General features: G+C 37.8%; 1 protein-coding gene across 2 annotated transcripts in view; it reads right to left on the reverse strand.

Annotated features, from left to right (window-relative positions):
• Nucleotides 1–10,224: 10,224 nt before the first annotated feature.
• The window catches only part of alcamb (activated leukocyte cell adhesion molecule b), a 44,012-nt gene continuing 39,940 nt past the window's right edge, over nt 10,225–14,296 (reverse strand). Inside the window, exons 12-16 of one of the 2 annotated variants that reach the window (XM_005739290.1) lie at nt 14,104–14,236; nt 13,297–13,326; nt 12,736–12,847; nt 10,349–10,473; nt 10,225–10,254 (exon numbers count right to left, since the gene is read on the reverse strand). In XM_005739290.1, the coding sequence (XP_005739347.1) occupies nt 10,371–10,473; nt 12,736–12,847; nt 13,297–13,326; nt 14,104–14,236 (378 nt within the window). In that variant the 3' untranslated portion in view covers nt 10,225–10,254; nt 10,349–10,370. The remainder of the gene's footprint in view (nt 10,255–10,348; nt 10,474–12,735; nt 12,848–13,296; nt 13,327–14,103; nt 14,237–14,296) is intronic. The other variant, XM_005739292.1, reaches the window with a different exon arrangement.

Here is a 14,296-nt window from a genome sequence, read left to right on the forward strand (position 1 = left end):
ACCCAGGTCTTGGAAAAAACACCCAAAAAAAAACCCCAAAACAAAACAACAACAACAACAAAACTGCCAAGAGCTACATCTCACACACTACAGGCCTCAGTTACTATGTTAAATGTTAAAGTTAATGACACTACAATTAGAAAAAGCCTGAACAATTATGAGGAACTTGGTAGAGAAAAGAACATGGTAGTGCTTCAGTTTACAAAGTTACCTCTGAATAAACTACAAAACTTCTGAAGTGATCTCCTTGGACAGATGATACCAAAGTGTTTGGCTTTGTTGTTGTTTGTTTGATGTTTGACCATAATACACAGTTCTTGGAAAACCAAACAAACATGAGCATAAAGAACAACTTTCGAGCACGGTGGCGGAGGCGTGATGGTTTGGACTAGGTTTGCAGCATTAAGTCAGCCATGAACTTCTCTGTGTACCAAAGTGTTCTAGCACCAAATGCGACAGATAAAACTGGGTTAGACAGAAGAATATTCCCAAGCATGGCTGCAGGTCTAAAACACAATGGCTGAAAAATATAAGAATTAAGGCGCTGCAGTGGCCCAGTCAAAGAGGGAAGACTTTAAGAGAGCTGTGTATAAATGAATGAAGCAACATTGTAAAGAAGAGTGCAATAAAATCCCCCCACAATGATGTGAGAGACTGTTAAAGTCATACAGAAAACAGTTACTTCAAGTTAAAGATGTAGAAGCTGTTGAATCATGGAGTGAACTTAGTTTTTCAGTTTACTTTTATATTAAGCCAAACATATACATGCCCTGGTAGAATATTAACCCACATCAATTGAAACTAACACAATAAGCATTGGCTCATGTATTATAGAAAGAGTTTAAAACAAAGAGTATTTAGAAAGCTGTGGTTGAACATTTACATACGGTGATGTACGTCAGTGAGGTCTTGAGCAGGTAACAGTTGCAGGACTTGTCTGAATAATGATTACATATAACAGACAAACACTTAAAGATTCAGACATCTCAGAGCTGGAGAAACAAGTTGAGCCAGGAAATCTCATGCTAGTGTCTTGAGTTTACTGGAATGGTCTGGGAGTTTATTTCTTACTATCGTGAAATAAACACTTTATAAACACAGAAATATTGACTAAAGATATCTTAACAGCTAAACAACGGGACAAAAGCAGACTGTGTAGTGGAATGGGATAATTACTTACTGTAAGTGCAAACAATGACCTTTTCTAACTGTAACTGACATTTTTCATTGTTACGCCTGTTTTGTGATATTTTTAGGCTATAGAAATAAAGCAGATTAAATGAATTTAAATTAGTTTATTTAAATTCATTTCTACTGCAGAAGTTTTAAAGTTTACTTAGTTATCTGTAGCTGTAAGACTCATGTCATTATCACGAGTCGTGCATTTGTAACATGCTTTCCAGTGTCTGTGTCTTCAACAACAGTTTGAGCAACAGGCCACCATGACTGAGATGCCTGCAGTGATAATGAGTCCTGGTAAATGTTCTTAAGTACTGCAACCACAAAATAAACAAAGTTAATATAATATATCACTCTTGTTAAGCGCTTAACAAGAGACAAGGAGTTTGAGGCAAGGAGTTTGCATAATTTTCTAATAAAGCCCGCATATCTAATTTTAAACTGGATGTTTAACTAGCATCTGGGAAACTGTAAAGGTTTGCTTGCTCATTTGCTCATTTTCAGGTCAAACACTCATTTAACAGCGAAACCTATTGTCTGAAAAATGCCCCTAAAGCAATATTTATCTTGACACATGTACTGCACGCAGCAGTGAATTTTACTTTAAAAGGTCGCAAGAGGTTCAGTTCATTATAATGAAAGGGAAGTTGTAAACTTATGACATCTGCTGGCTGTGTGGATTCCATGTTAGGAGACTCTGAGTGTGCCATACATCCAGTTGAGTGACAAAATACAAAACAGACTCCATTCTGAATGATCAGTTCAACTGACAGTAGCATCAAGCTTTAAACAAAGGGGCATGGGGCTGAAATAAAATTCAAGCACCAACTTGTGGCTTTTATTGTTAAACAGCAGGACTTCACAAGCACACTAATCCCTCAGGAAACAACTGCTTTCCCTTCATACTCTACCTGTTTCACGTATCTGGAATACATAACACCAAAGAAAATATGATACAAAGAATAAATATTTACACAAACATGGATTCATATAGATATTAAAATCATATAAAACCTTTAAATGTTTACAGATAATAGAATTAGTTTGACTGAAGTGCCCTAACCAGTCACGCTGGTTTGCCCCAGGGGCGCTTCAGCAGGTGATTAAACTCCTTTTCCTCTTTTGTCTCATGCTCCATTGAAGAGACAAGCAGGAAGAGTTGAGTACTGATAGTATGTACAATAACTGAACACATGTAGTTTATTTAATTATAGACTGAAAATTAATTATGATCAGTCATCAGTGTTTATGATCAATGTTTTCACTTAAATAATTCTCCAAAATATCCCCTAAACTCAAATGGTTCCCCCAAAAATCAGCGTGGGTTGATTTTCACAAACATGCAGCAGGTAAAGGAACCCCTGGTTTCAATACGTGCTCCAGCACATGTACATTTTGTGAAGCCAGGACCAATTTGTACTGAAGACGTGCTGGAAATGGCCCCAGCAGCCTTGGGCTTCTGTCTGCCATTAATATAGAAGAAACCATTTGGGTCCATCACTATGATGGTGTAAGACTGTCATTCCTGCTGATACCCTATCTAATACTGATAATTAATCATGACCATTTATGCCATCTGAACGACTGCATATGGGACTGTTCACTAGCTGACTGAGAAATCTTATTTTTGTGAATCTTTGGACTGTCTTTATGTTTTGCACAAATTAAAGTTTCATTGGCCGATTTTACTCCATCCACTTTTATGGGACTTGCCAAAATGTAGTTGTGTTATATGTAGTGCAGACGTAGGACAGTTTTCCAATTTCATTGTACTATTGTACCATGTATTTCCCTAATTTCCTTCGGGATTAATAAAGTATTCTGATTCTGATGACTGTGCAATGACAATAAAGAGTTATCTTATCTTATCTTATCTTATCTTATCTTATCTTATCTTATCTTATCTTATCTTATCTTATCTAACCAGAAAAAGTGAAAAAAATGAAATCTGCTGGATATAAGAATGTTTTAGCCTCTAGGAAATCCCTGCATTAAAGATTTAATTTCTGTATTAACTGGCAGTTACCACACCACCATGTTATCATTTATTGGCTCATAGATAACCTTTTGTGTGTGTCTTTTTTATACTCAAGGTTTCTGTAGGTGCACCGTGACGCTGCATCAAGACAGATAGTGTAACTTGATGGCTTCCAAGAGCTATGAGCAATTTAGATGAATATTGTGTCCATTCTTGCATCTTGTGGATAGGGCTAAAAAAACAAAGTCATTTTTATGATATGTTCATTTGAGAAACAATGAGCTTAGTTAGTTGATGTGGTGAAACCTATGCCTGAATACTTAGAAACAAATTCTGTTAAACATATCTGGGTGGAGATTAAGGATGAAAATTTACCGGTATACGAATACAAGTGTAACACAACCTGTTCTGACATTTTCTATTACCCACTCCTATATGAGTTTGGTTTTTTTGGGTTTTTTTTAGCTTTTTCTTGTAATTTTTCTCTTTTTTGTTATCATTCCTGACTTCTTTTCCTCAATACTGAGATATGAAATGATCTCATTTTACCTTCTTGGTCAGACTAGCAGTAGCAGTCACCAAGTAAAACAGAACCACCTCTGAGCCAGGACATTAGTAATGTATTAAAGAAAAGCCATGTCCAAAGTTGTTTTGTTTGACCTACTCTTTATTAGGTACACCTTGCTACTACTGTGTTGGATGCCTCTGACCATCAGAGCTGCCTTGATTTTTCTTAGCACCAATTCAACAAGGTAGTGGAAAAATTCCTTTGAGATCAAAAATTTTATGTTGTTTACACCATTTTCTGACTCTACCGCCTGAATCTCACAGTAGAAATCAAGTCTCTTTTTCCAATCTTCTATTGTCCAGTTTTGGTGAGCCTGCAGCCACAGTTTCCACTTCTTAGCTGAGTCGCACCTGGTGTGGTGTTTTGCTGCTGTGGCCCATCTTCTGTACGTTTTGTGTTCAGAGATGCACTTCTGCATACTCTTGCTGTAACAATTGGTTATTTGAGTTACTGCTGCCTCCAACAGTGATTCAACTGTGTACCTAATAAAGTGGCTATAAGTTTATATTTAATTTATGGGCTTAAATGGAATGGACCAGGAGTCTGGCTCTGGCATAAAGCACTTACCTAGTCTCGTGGACTTCTCAGAGCACCTTATACTACGCATCACATTTGCAGATTCAACACACGATATTAGTTTGGTCACTTTAAGCGCTCACCTTTCTCACATTCACACCTACAGCCAATTTAGAGCCATGAGGTGACCTCAACCTCAACAATCGCTACAGAGACACTAATAAAAATAAAACCAAAGATCTCCACATCCCTCCCAAGATTGATGCATGATACAGTCAAACCAAACGTTACATTCAAACAGCAAAGAAAAGGAACAACAACAACATAGAAAACAATTTCCCATGTTTTTAACCTTTTGTACCTGCCATCCACGGGATTTGGAAAACACAGATTAAATTGATTAATTCAAATGAGGAGAAAGGGTTTCATCAATAAAGAGGACAGGTAACATTTAGAGGGCATAACAAATGATGCAAAGTAAACCAGCTGAAGGTCTTAGTTAAGAACTGTTGCAGCTTTGCATTTAAATTTTCACTAATGATTGTGTTATTTCAATATGTGTATGTGCACCCAGAAGTTGTACTCATAAAAAGCTGGAAGAGATCTCCTCAAAATTTTAGGCTTTTCCCCTTCATAACGAACCTCAAATTGATGAAATTATGATCAGTGCATTCGAAAAACGCTTCTGGGAACTGAATCCAAGTTATTGAATCACGTTTTCACACTAGTAAGTACTGTGATTGTGCTCTTTGGGCTTTTGTTTAATCACATGTGACAAATGGCAAGTTAAAACACAGTGGAAGCCAACAAATTATCATTTACACGTGCAATCATTTATTCTCAATATGGCTCAAGGAAATTAATTCTGTTAAGACTTTTTATTATCAATATTTTTGTTGCTTTAATTTGAAACAATTAGACCCAGTTGTGACCCTAAAGTGGATAAGCAGAATAAAATGGATCAGTAGATATAGAACTTGCCTCACTAATCTGATTCAATTTATATTTTTAAGCAGAAGTGGATGAAAATATACAATGAAGTGGAAAGAAAATCGATGTAGTCGATCTTCAACAAGCAAATGTGACTCAAAAACAAAGACAAAACCTTTTTTTTTCAGGTCTTCCTTTTATTTATACAGTTACAACACACCAGATGACAAATCTGCATGAACTCTCTCAACACTGTATCCATTAAAGACAGACATAAAACCAGTTTTTCATTAGTTTTTTTTTTGTTGTTGTTGTTTTTTTAATGTTCTCCCTGTAAAAGTGCAGATGTCCCTCATTTATCAGTGGATCAACTTATAAATGTGTCTTTTACAATTTCCACTCTTTTTCCTATTCCACAGTGTTCCTACTTGCTGTAGTTTGCTTCTTAGTATACTGCAGTGGTTAGTGAAGCATCAAACACAATGTAAGTGAAGTCATTTTTAGGACTAAATAATGTTAATTCAGAACATCATATAAGTCATTTGTGTAGCTTGCATGTGGTACGTTTGGTGAACTTCTGATTAGTTTTAGAAACACAGAAACAAAAACAAAAAATCGTCAAACTTTTCTTTCCTTTGACGCCGTCACTACCCATTGCTGTTAAATCTTTGGCCACATGGTGGCAGCAAATGCTAATGTTGGTTGTTATGTTGCCTTTATTCCGAGCAAAGTTAAGATGGAGATAGTGCTGCAAAGGAGAAGAATGACTAATCACGTGATTTCTGCTGCTGTCTTATTGAACGAACCAGTGAATGACAGTGATTATTTAAGAAATAAACTTGCCTCAGAGTGTATAAAAAATCACATTGATGTTTAAATCAGTTAAAGTAAACATTCTTCAGTTAATGGCGTATATCCCGTTGTGTCTTTGCCTGCATGGCTTGGACCCTGTCCTCCCAGGCTTTGATGGCTCACTCCAATTGCAGATTCATTCCCTTCTGTTTATTGAAGCTAAACATACAACTTAACTAAAGCACAATAATAAAACCCACACAGACATCAGTAGAAGCACAGCACACATTAATAAATATACTGATCTGAATATTATAGAGAATAAAGATCTTCTGCTACCCCCCTCCCCTTCCCCTTCAGAGTGATATTTATGTTAAGCTTCGGTCCAGTTCACTGAGTAAGAGATTTGACATGCCATCAAGCTATATGTTGTCGTGTTTATGATAAATCCTTTCCTGTTTTTTTTCTAATTATTGTTCTTTGTGTATTATTATTAACCCTTTAATAATTGTATGGTCCATTCTGGTCAACCTCATCTGTGTTGTATTAGTCACACTCAGTGTGTGCGTATACACTTGCAGTTGCTCATGTTCAAGTTGCCAGATTTTCTTGTTCAGTCAAGTCTTCCTGGAATTTTCTCGCATCCTTTGTGTTTAATTGTTGACTTCCGTGTGTGTGTGTGTGACCTTTTGGGCTGTTTTATGGACTTAGTCTTTTGCCTGTGCCCTCCTGGTTTAGTTTACTCTTGCTGACTGATCACACTTGTATGACCTCTGCCTGTCTGGATTACAGATTTGGGTTTTACTTTGCCTCTGTGTGTCCTCCCCCTGTTGAAGTCTTGTACATTGGCTTGTGCAGTTTACTCCACAACACCCTGTTTCATGTGCTCTTCATAGGTTGTGCATTTGAAGTGTAGGCCAGAGGTACATGTTAGGAGCTTTGAAATAAATGCAGTGAAGCGAAAAGTGCAATATTTCACTTTGACATGGAAGAAAAAAGGGATCTCAAAACTGAATAGCGAGGAAATATTTCAGCCCTCTCCATGTATTCTTTATTTGTATGCATCTCATCCTAAACTGTCTGATTAAAAAAAATAAAATAAACTTCAGTTTATGAAACCCAAGCAATAACTGCTGAAGCAACAAAGCTTATCTAATAAAATATGTTAAAACAAAAAAGCACATATCCTCTTGGTTACCAAAACTCTAAAATATAGTATCAGCTATACAAACTGACACCTGGTAAATAGCATTTACCAATCAAATTAGGACTTTCCGGTAGCATGAAGTTTACCAAAAGATCTAACTAGTAGATCATAATGTCAAAAAAGGAGAGGTTAATAAATAAGTTTCTGCATCTCTGAGACTAATCAGATTAGAGACCCATCTTCAAATGCAGAAGCCTCGCAGTGAGCCTTCCTAGTAGTGGCTGCCCTCTCAGGTTTTGCCAAACAGCACCTGGGTGACAGGAATTCCCAGAAGACCAGAGGAACTTCAGGCCTTTCTCTCATCAATAAAGTTCAATATTCTACTGTCTGAAAGACACTGGGCAAACATGGCCTCCATGGGAGTGTGCCAAAGTAAATCACTGCCAACCCAGAGGAAGATTAAGCTTCATTTGGATTTTGCTACAGCACACTTTAATATACCTAAGACCTTTTGAGAGAATGCTTAAGTGACTGGAAGACAGGGGATCATTAGAGCTGACAAACTAAATAGAGAATACAACAAAACGGCCATTATACTTTCAGTCATGCATGGAGGTGGCAGAGTAATGCTGTGGGACAGCTTTGCAGCTTCAAGGTCGGGGGCTTGCCACAATTGAGAGAAACATTAATTCCAGCGTCTGACAGAAAATCCTGAAGGAGAACATCAGGTCACCGGTCTGAGCTGGAGCTCAGGTTCAGCTGCATTATGCAGCAAGACAAGTCATTCCTAAGATCTGACAGTTTAGTAAGAGATGCACACACAGACACACATACACAAAAAAATTGGGATGGGGTTCAATACCTTTTTCATGCCACTGTACCTGTTCATCCATATTCATCCTGACATAACACCTACTCCAAAATGTCAAAGTCAATTTCTGGAAGGAGATGGAAACCTGATACTGCAGACATGCTGTAGTAATAATGTCTGTGTAGATCCTGCCCATGGCAAAATCTCAGATGGGTTTTGGATCAAATCCAAAATTCTGCTAAGTTTTGTGGCCAAATATTTTAACTGTTTTTTTTTTGTTTTTTGAATAATTCATAAAAACAGGACTAAATCCTGCCTTCCTCTAAAAAGACAGATGAAAGGACTGAATATATTTACAATAGTTTCCACTGGTAATAACAACAAAAGGTCAGGTTTTGTAATTTTGTATGTCTAATGCAGGAATATTTTTCACATTTCAAGACTGAGTCTCATTAACTGTTCCTCAAAACTCATCACTTTCCTTGTTTTCTGCATATTTTCTGCAGTATTGACAGATTTGTTATCACTCAACCAGTCACTGTACATTAACTCTGTGCCGTCAGTGTTTTCTGCGTATGCGTGCGAGTGAAATGAAAAAGAAAGACCCGAACCGTGTTGATTTTTATTTCAAAAGATGACCAGATGAAAAAACGAGGAAAATGATAACAACATAATTAACATTGAGTGGACATAACTGTTCCAAATGTACACTTTATTTTAAACAAAAGTACAAAAACAAACATCAGATATTTACAATACTTGCATGGCAATGTTCACTTTCTTTGGTCAATCTTCCAATCAGATGGTTTTACACAAGGTAGGCAACAAACAGCAGCTTGGAGGTCTGAGATTCTCACATGCTGAATATATTATTCAACCAGACACAGAGCAAACTACCGATGACTCAGAACTTAATGACATTTTTTTGTAGAGTCTGCAAGCAATTTATCAGTGGTTTAAATCCGAGACATGAGTTATGTGACCATTATTGAATGCGCCTACCAGGATATTTTAGTCTTGTACAATATAAATAGCAAAAAGTAAAAGTAAAATCACGTACGTCACAACTACATCCTGGCCTCGTTGCTTTTTCAAATTCATTAAATGCTCTTAAGGGACCAAAACCGTGACATGTACAGCTGCAGGTATTCCATCGTATTCTACACAAACTCGACATGAAACATGAACCCTAGTGCACATCACAAACTTAAGCTGTTACAGGTAGATTTTTAAAAGAAGGCAAACATATCGTAAAGGCTACTTTAAGACAAACATCCCGCTCACTGGGTGTCTTTGATTACAGAAGTATGCCACAGCTACAGAATGAACACTCGTACCTCAACACTGATGGAGCACAAACTCATAGAGGAGTTACATAAAAACAACCTTTTCCTTACTACTATTTTTTTTTAAAGAAAAGCATGAAAGTGAACTTTATGTTGCTTTCATGCAAAAACAAAAAACACGTGTGCAGCCAAACTACAGCCAATAAAAGAAGGTTTAAACTGTGCTATACATTCTCCCAATAATCTACCTGCTTGTGTCGTTAGGTGGCTACGCTGAATGTAAAGAACGTTGGCGAAAAGACGAGGCAAAATTAATTTTCTCCCCTGGTTACACACAATCAAATAATAATAATAATAATTAAAAAACACCTTTGTGAAACATCATGTCCTTGCTGATATACAACATCTAAAACTAATGCTAATACCCTTAGCCCTTTCAGGATTTTATCAATTTCTCAGCTTTTTTTTTTCTTTTTACCTGAATGAACAAACTGAAATAATGATAGAAGTGAATGGATTTATGACCTTGATGTCAAAGGCAGAGGTTGTTTGAGTGTGATGAGGTGAAATAACAAAAAACAAAGCAGAAAAAAACCAAACTATGGCAGTAATGTCCCTTGGTCCCTGCTATGTCCCGAGGGCCGAAAAAGTCGAACACAGACTAACGCTGGCCTACACATCCTTACATCAAAGGCAACTGGTCTAGTAGTGATTTTGCATTTTCTCAGCTTTCCAATTTCCATTCTAACAAACATGAATCCTAATAGTAGACAGGTTTACACATGTATCAGTAGTGCAGACAGGCTATGTATATCACATACAGTATCCATTCTTTTTTTTTTTCTTTTTCTTTTTTTTTTAGGAATGGGAGGAGTGAGGGGTTGATGGGCTCGGGGAGATGTTTGGATATGCCTTTTTTGTTTGTTTTTAGTAAAATTCTCCCTGAAACCAAATCCAAACGGTCTTCATCCCAGTGTACACTCTTTCCCCCCCCTCCCTCCCTAAAGACAGAGGTGAAGAGAAATGTGCAAAAGTTCCACGTTCTCACTGGAAGGGAAAGATTAAAAATGTCTTATTAATTTTTTTGCACAACTTTTTACGTCAAACTCTTTATGTGCATGGCGGAAATGTCTTGCTCTACCTTTCGCATCGCCGCTGTTTCTTTACACCTCAGCTTTTTGGCTGTTTTCCTCCACTTTCTCCTCCAGCTTTTTCTCCTCCTCGGAGGACCCGCACTCCTTCTCGCCGGTCTTCCAGCTTCCTTGCCTGTTTCGATTAAAACAGTCGTTTATTAACCGGTCCTTGCATGATGATATGACGGTGTGACTGCTTACTACACGTGTGCAGAACTCACGGTATAAACTGCCCACTTAGGCTAAAGGGAAGCTATCCATCTACAGCTGCTGTGTACTTACACTATAGTTCACAATCAATCAAGAGCAAACTCCTTTAATTTGGCAAATGGAAGACTGATTAACAAGCAAGCAAAATGGAGCACTGCCCAGGTACCCAAGCCCTTAATAGTCCTTAAAAGCCTACATTAACCGCAATGATTTATTTATTTATTTTACCATGTATTTTAATTTGTTAATTCATTTGAAGGAACTGCCAAAAGTAAGATTAGAAGATCAATACTACCCGTATACAAGGTTAGAATAGGATGAATAGTGAAACGGCGAGTCTGGCTGTGTCCAAACTCCACATCTCCTAATCTTTTAATTCAAGTGTTTATGTTCTACATGTATATGAAACAGAGCACCTGTCCAATATGTCTTTATAAATATTTGTAAAGGAATTCAAGGAGCTTGTTATAAAGATCTCACTGAAGTTTAGTGTGCTTATGTGATAGTATAACACAAGTTGCACCAACGTTGTGAAATCTCTTCCTCCTGGATATTCCAAATCATCTGCAAGTGTTATTATTGCAAAGTGGAAGCATTTAGAAACCACAGCTACTCAGTGCGGTCGCTGAGTGCTGAGGCGCCTGGTGCGTGAAAGCCGACAACGCTCCGGTGACTCAATAGTCTCAAACCTCGTCTGGCTTGTAAACTAAATTTCCACATTAGCCACTTGTTTCCGTCTCTTTGAGTGTTAATGTTAAGTCCAACTTTATATTTACTGCACAGATCTGAGAGCGACATCAGTTTTCTTGTAACTCTCAGCTATGGCTAATTGGAAAATTTACTCAAGTACATCAACAGCTGAATAAATTACTGCTTCTATTAACTGGTCTTGGATGAAAATAAAAGTTTGAGTTAATTGCTTTTATTTTAGTATCCTCATATGGTCCGTATCTCATATTTTAAAACAGAGCATTTAATCAAATATCCATTTGTTTATAAACTAAAAACCTCATGCCAAACAGTGTTATTCCAGCAGTAGAGAACTGCTTTTTGAATTATACATGTTGTTGGCAAGAGGAGTTCATATCAGAAGCTACATTAGGTATGCCTGTTCAGTTTCTTGTTAATACAAATATTTAATCAACCAATCACATGGCAGCAAGTCTATGTATTCAGGCATGTAGACATACATGGCTGCTGAAGTCCAAACCGGGCATCAGAATAGGGAAGGTGATTTAAAAGTGACTTTGCGCGTGGCTCGGTTGTTGATGCCAGATGGTCTGATTTCACAAACTGCTGATCTGCTAAGGTTTTCCCAAATTTGAAAAAAAAAAAAAAAAATCTCCAGTTATGTGCAGTTCTTTGAGCAAAAACGTCCTGGTGATGCCAGAGGTCAGAGGAAAACGGTCAGGCTACTTCAAGCTGATAAGAAGACAACAGTAACTCAAATAACCAGTTCTTACAACCAAGGCATGCAGGAGCGCATCTCTCAATTAACAAAATGCCTAATGTAGAAGCAGATGGGCAACAGCAGCAGGAGACCACGCTGGATGCCATTCCTGTCAGCTAAGATCAGGAACCTGAGGCTATAGTTTGTAAACTCTCACCAAAATTGGAAAACAACAACCCGATGATTGGAAAAAATGTTTCCTCCTCTGATGAGTCTCAATTCCTGCTGCGCCGTTCAGATGGTTACGGTCTGAATTTGGCATAAATAACACCAGAGCATGGATTCATCCTGCCCTGTTAAATGGCTCAGGCTGCTGGTGGAGGGTTAATGATGTGGGAGATATTTTTCCTGGCACACCTTGGCAGAACCTACATGGTGCTGTCATGTCGATATAGACTAAAACCTGAGAGGAATGTTTCCTGTTAAGAATTAAGGCAGTTCTGAAGGCAAAGGAGGGCGTCCAGTACTATTAAGGTGTACCTAACAAGTCGTTATGCGCATAATTACTTTCTGCTACATGAATACTACATATACCTGCATGTAAAGTGCAGGTATGCAATGTTTTTGAATCTAAATAAAATATGTTTAACTGGAAATAGAAAAGGACGTTTTAGCAAATCAGAATAACCACGATGCATGAACATAGTAATCTCATGTTCATTTTATCTTGTTGGGTTACTGGTGAATTTTATGAACACTTTTATGTAGCAGCATTTGTTTAAATGTGCTTCTTACTTGGATTTCTTCGAGTAAACCCAGTATGCCAGTCCTATAACCAAAGTGGCGATGAGGAGACCCACTATAACACCAACCACCAATCTGGTTTGGTCGCTGTCTTCCGACTGATCTGTAGAGAAAGACAAAACAGAAATATCAGAGGCGTGAGTGTCATGTTTCTGTATGCTGCTCCAGTCTGGACAGAAAAAAAAATACTCTGGTGTGCATTAAATGCATTGATGAATGGACACATCCGCACTGTGCATGATTATGACTCATTGATTTGAATGTTAATGGGAGCAGTCCCCACTTTAATCTCGTCAATGGGACTATGAACAATGTTGGCATCTTGTCAGGATGCTGGTAGCTCCATTCCTCCTACTGCTTCACAACTATATTTATTTAAAAGAAGCGCACTGTCTAAACATTGTTTTTTCTGCTCTACAGTCCAAGGTGACACTAAAGATAAATATTTGATAAAGAGCCGTCTTTTAGTGAGAAACATTCGATTCCCCCATAGACTTTTGTCAACCCACTTTCTACTGTTTCTTTACAAGAAGGAAGACCGCGCCAACTTACCTTGTTTATCCATTCTCACCTCCTCAATTACTGAAATCAGATATGAAATAACATTAACGTCCAACCGAAATGAAGGGGGGGGAAAAAAAAACAAAAAAGCAAGCTTGAAAAATGACTACTCTACATCTACTCGACTTTGCATGCAAGAGGTTCCAAGAGGGAACAGATTAAATCCAGCATCCCAACATACACCCACTGAGCGAGGGGGGGGGGAGAGAAAAGAACGATGTGGAAATGCCATCCCAAACACACAGGAATGAGGAGGCAAGAGAGAACAAATGGTGATATAAACACACTTGGATACCGTCAGACAAGAGTGTGGACTAAGTGCTAAGTGCATGCACTAATTACAGTTTGACAGTGATGGTGAGAGTAAAAAGGCTGGACTTTAATAGACAACTACCACCAATACATAAAGTTCTTGAAAGACGTACTAGTGTTTGTGTATGTTTGATACATTGTGTATTTAACAGTGTTTTTTTCCTGCTTACTCATCAGTGGACTATAAATCTTAAAATAACAACTGATTTTAACTAATTGCCCTTATGGCCACCAAATTGGTGTGCAACGACGTGACTCCACACACGCTACAGACAATCCCAAACTGGGCGGATTTACCCTGGTGTACATACCTGCTACAATATTGTCGTTTTGTCAAAGCATGTAAACATGATGCCAAGTTAACATGCAGATGGAAAGAGTTAGTAAGAACAGTAGGAAAACACTTAGGAAGGCAGATTAGTGACTTCATGAAAGAAAAATGAAGCCGACAGAGGTAAAAGGACCAAATTATGACTTTGTACTTACAAGAGGACACATTTATAGCTCTGGAATCATTGCCAAGCCTATTGGTCACTGTACAGTGGACAGTTAGATTTGCAGAGGGCACAACTTTGATCTTGTGTGTAATCTTTCCATTGACGAAAGGACTTTCACCAAGCTGAGTAACGAGAGAGAGAGAGAGAGAAGAAACAAATGTTAATAGTTGCACATCTGATCC

Source organism: Pundamilia nyererei, unplaced genomic scaffold (assembly GCF_000239375.1).
Source record: "Pundamilia nyererei isolate P.nyererei 1_Seehausen unplaced genomic scaffold, PunNye1.0 scaffold00091, whole genome shotgun sequence".
Lineage (NCBI taxonomy): Eukaryota > Metazoa > Chordata > Actinopteri > Cichliformes > Cichlidae > Pundamilia > Pundamilia nyererei.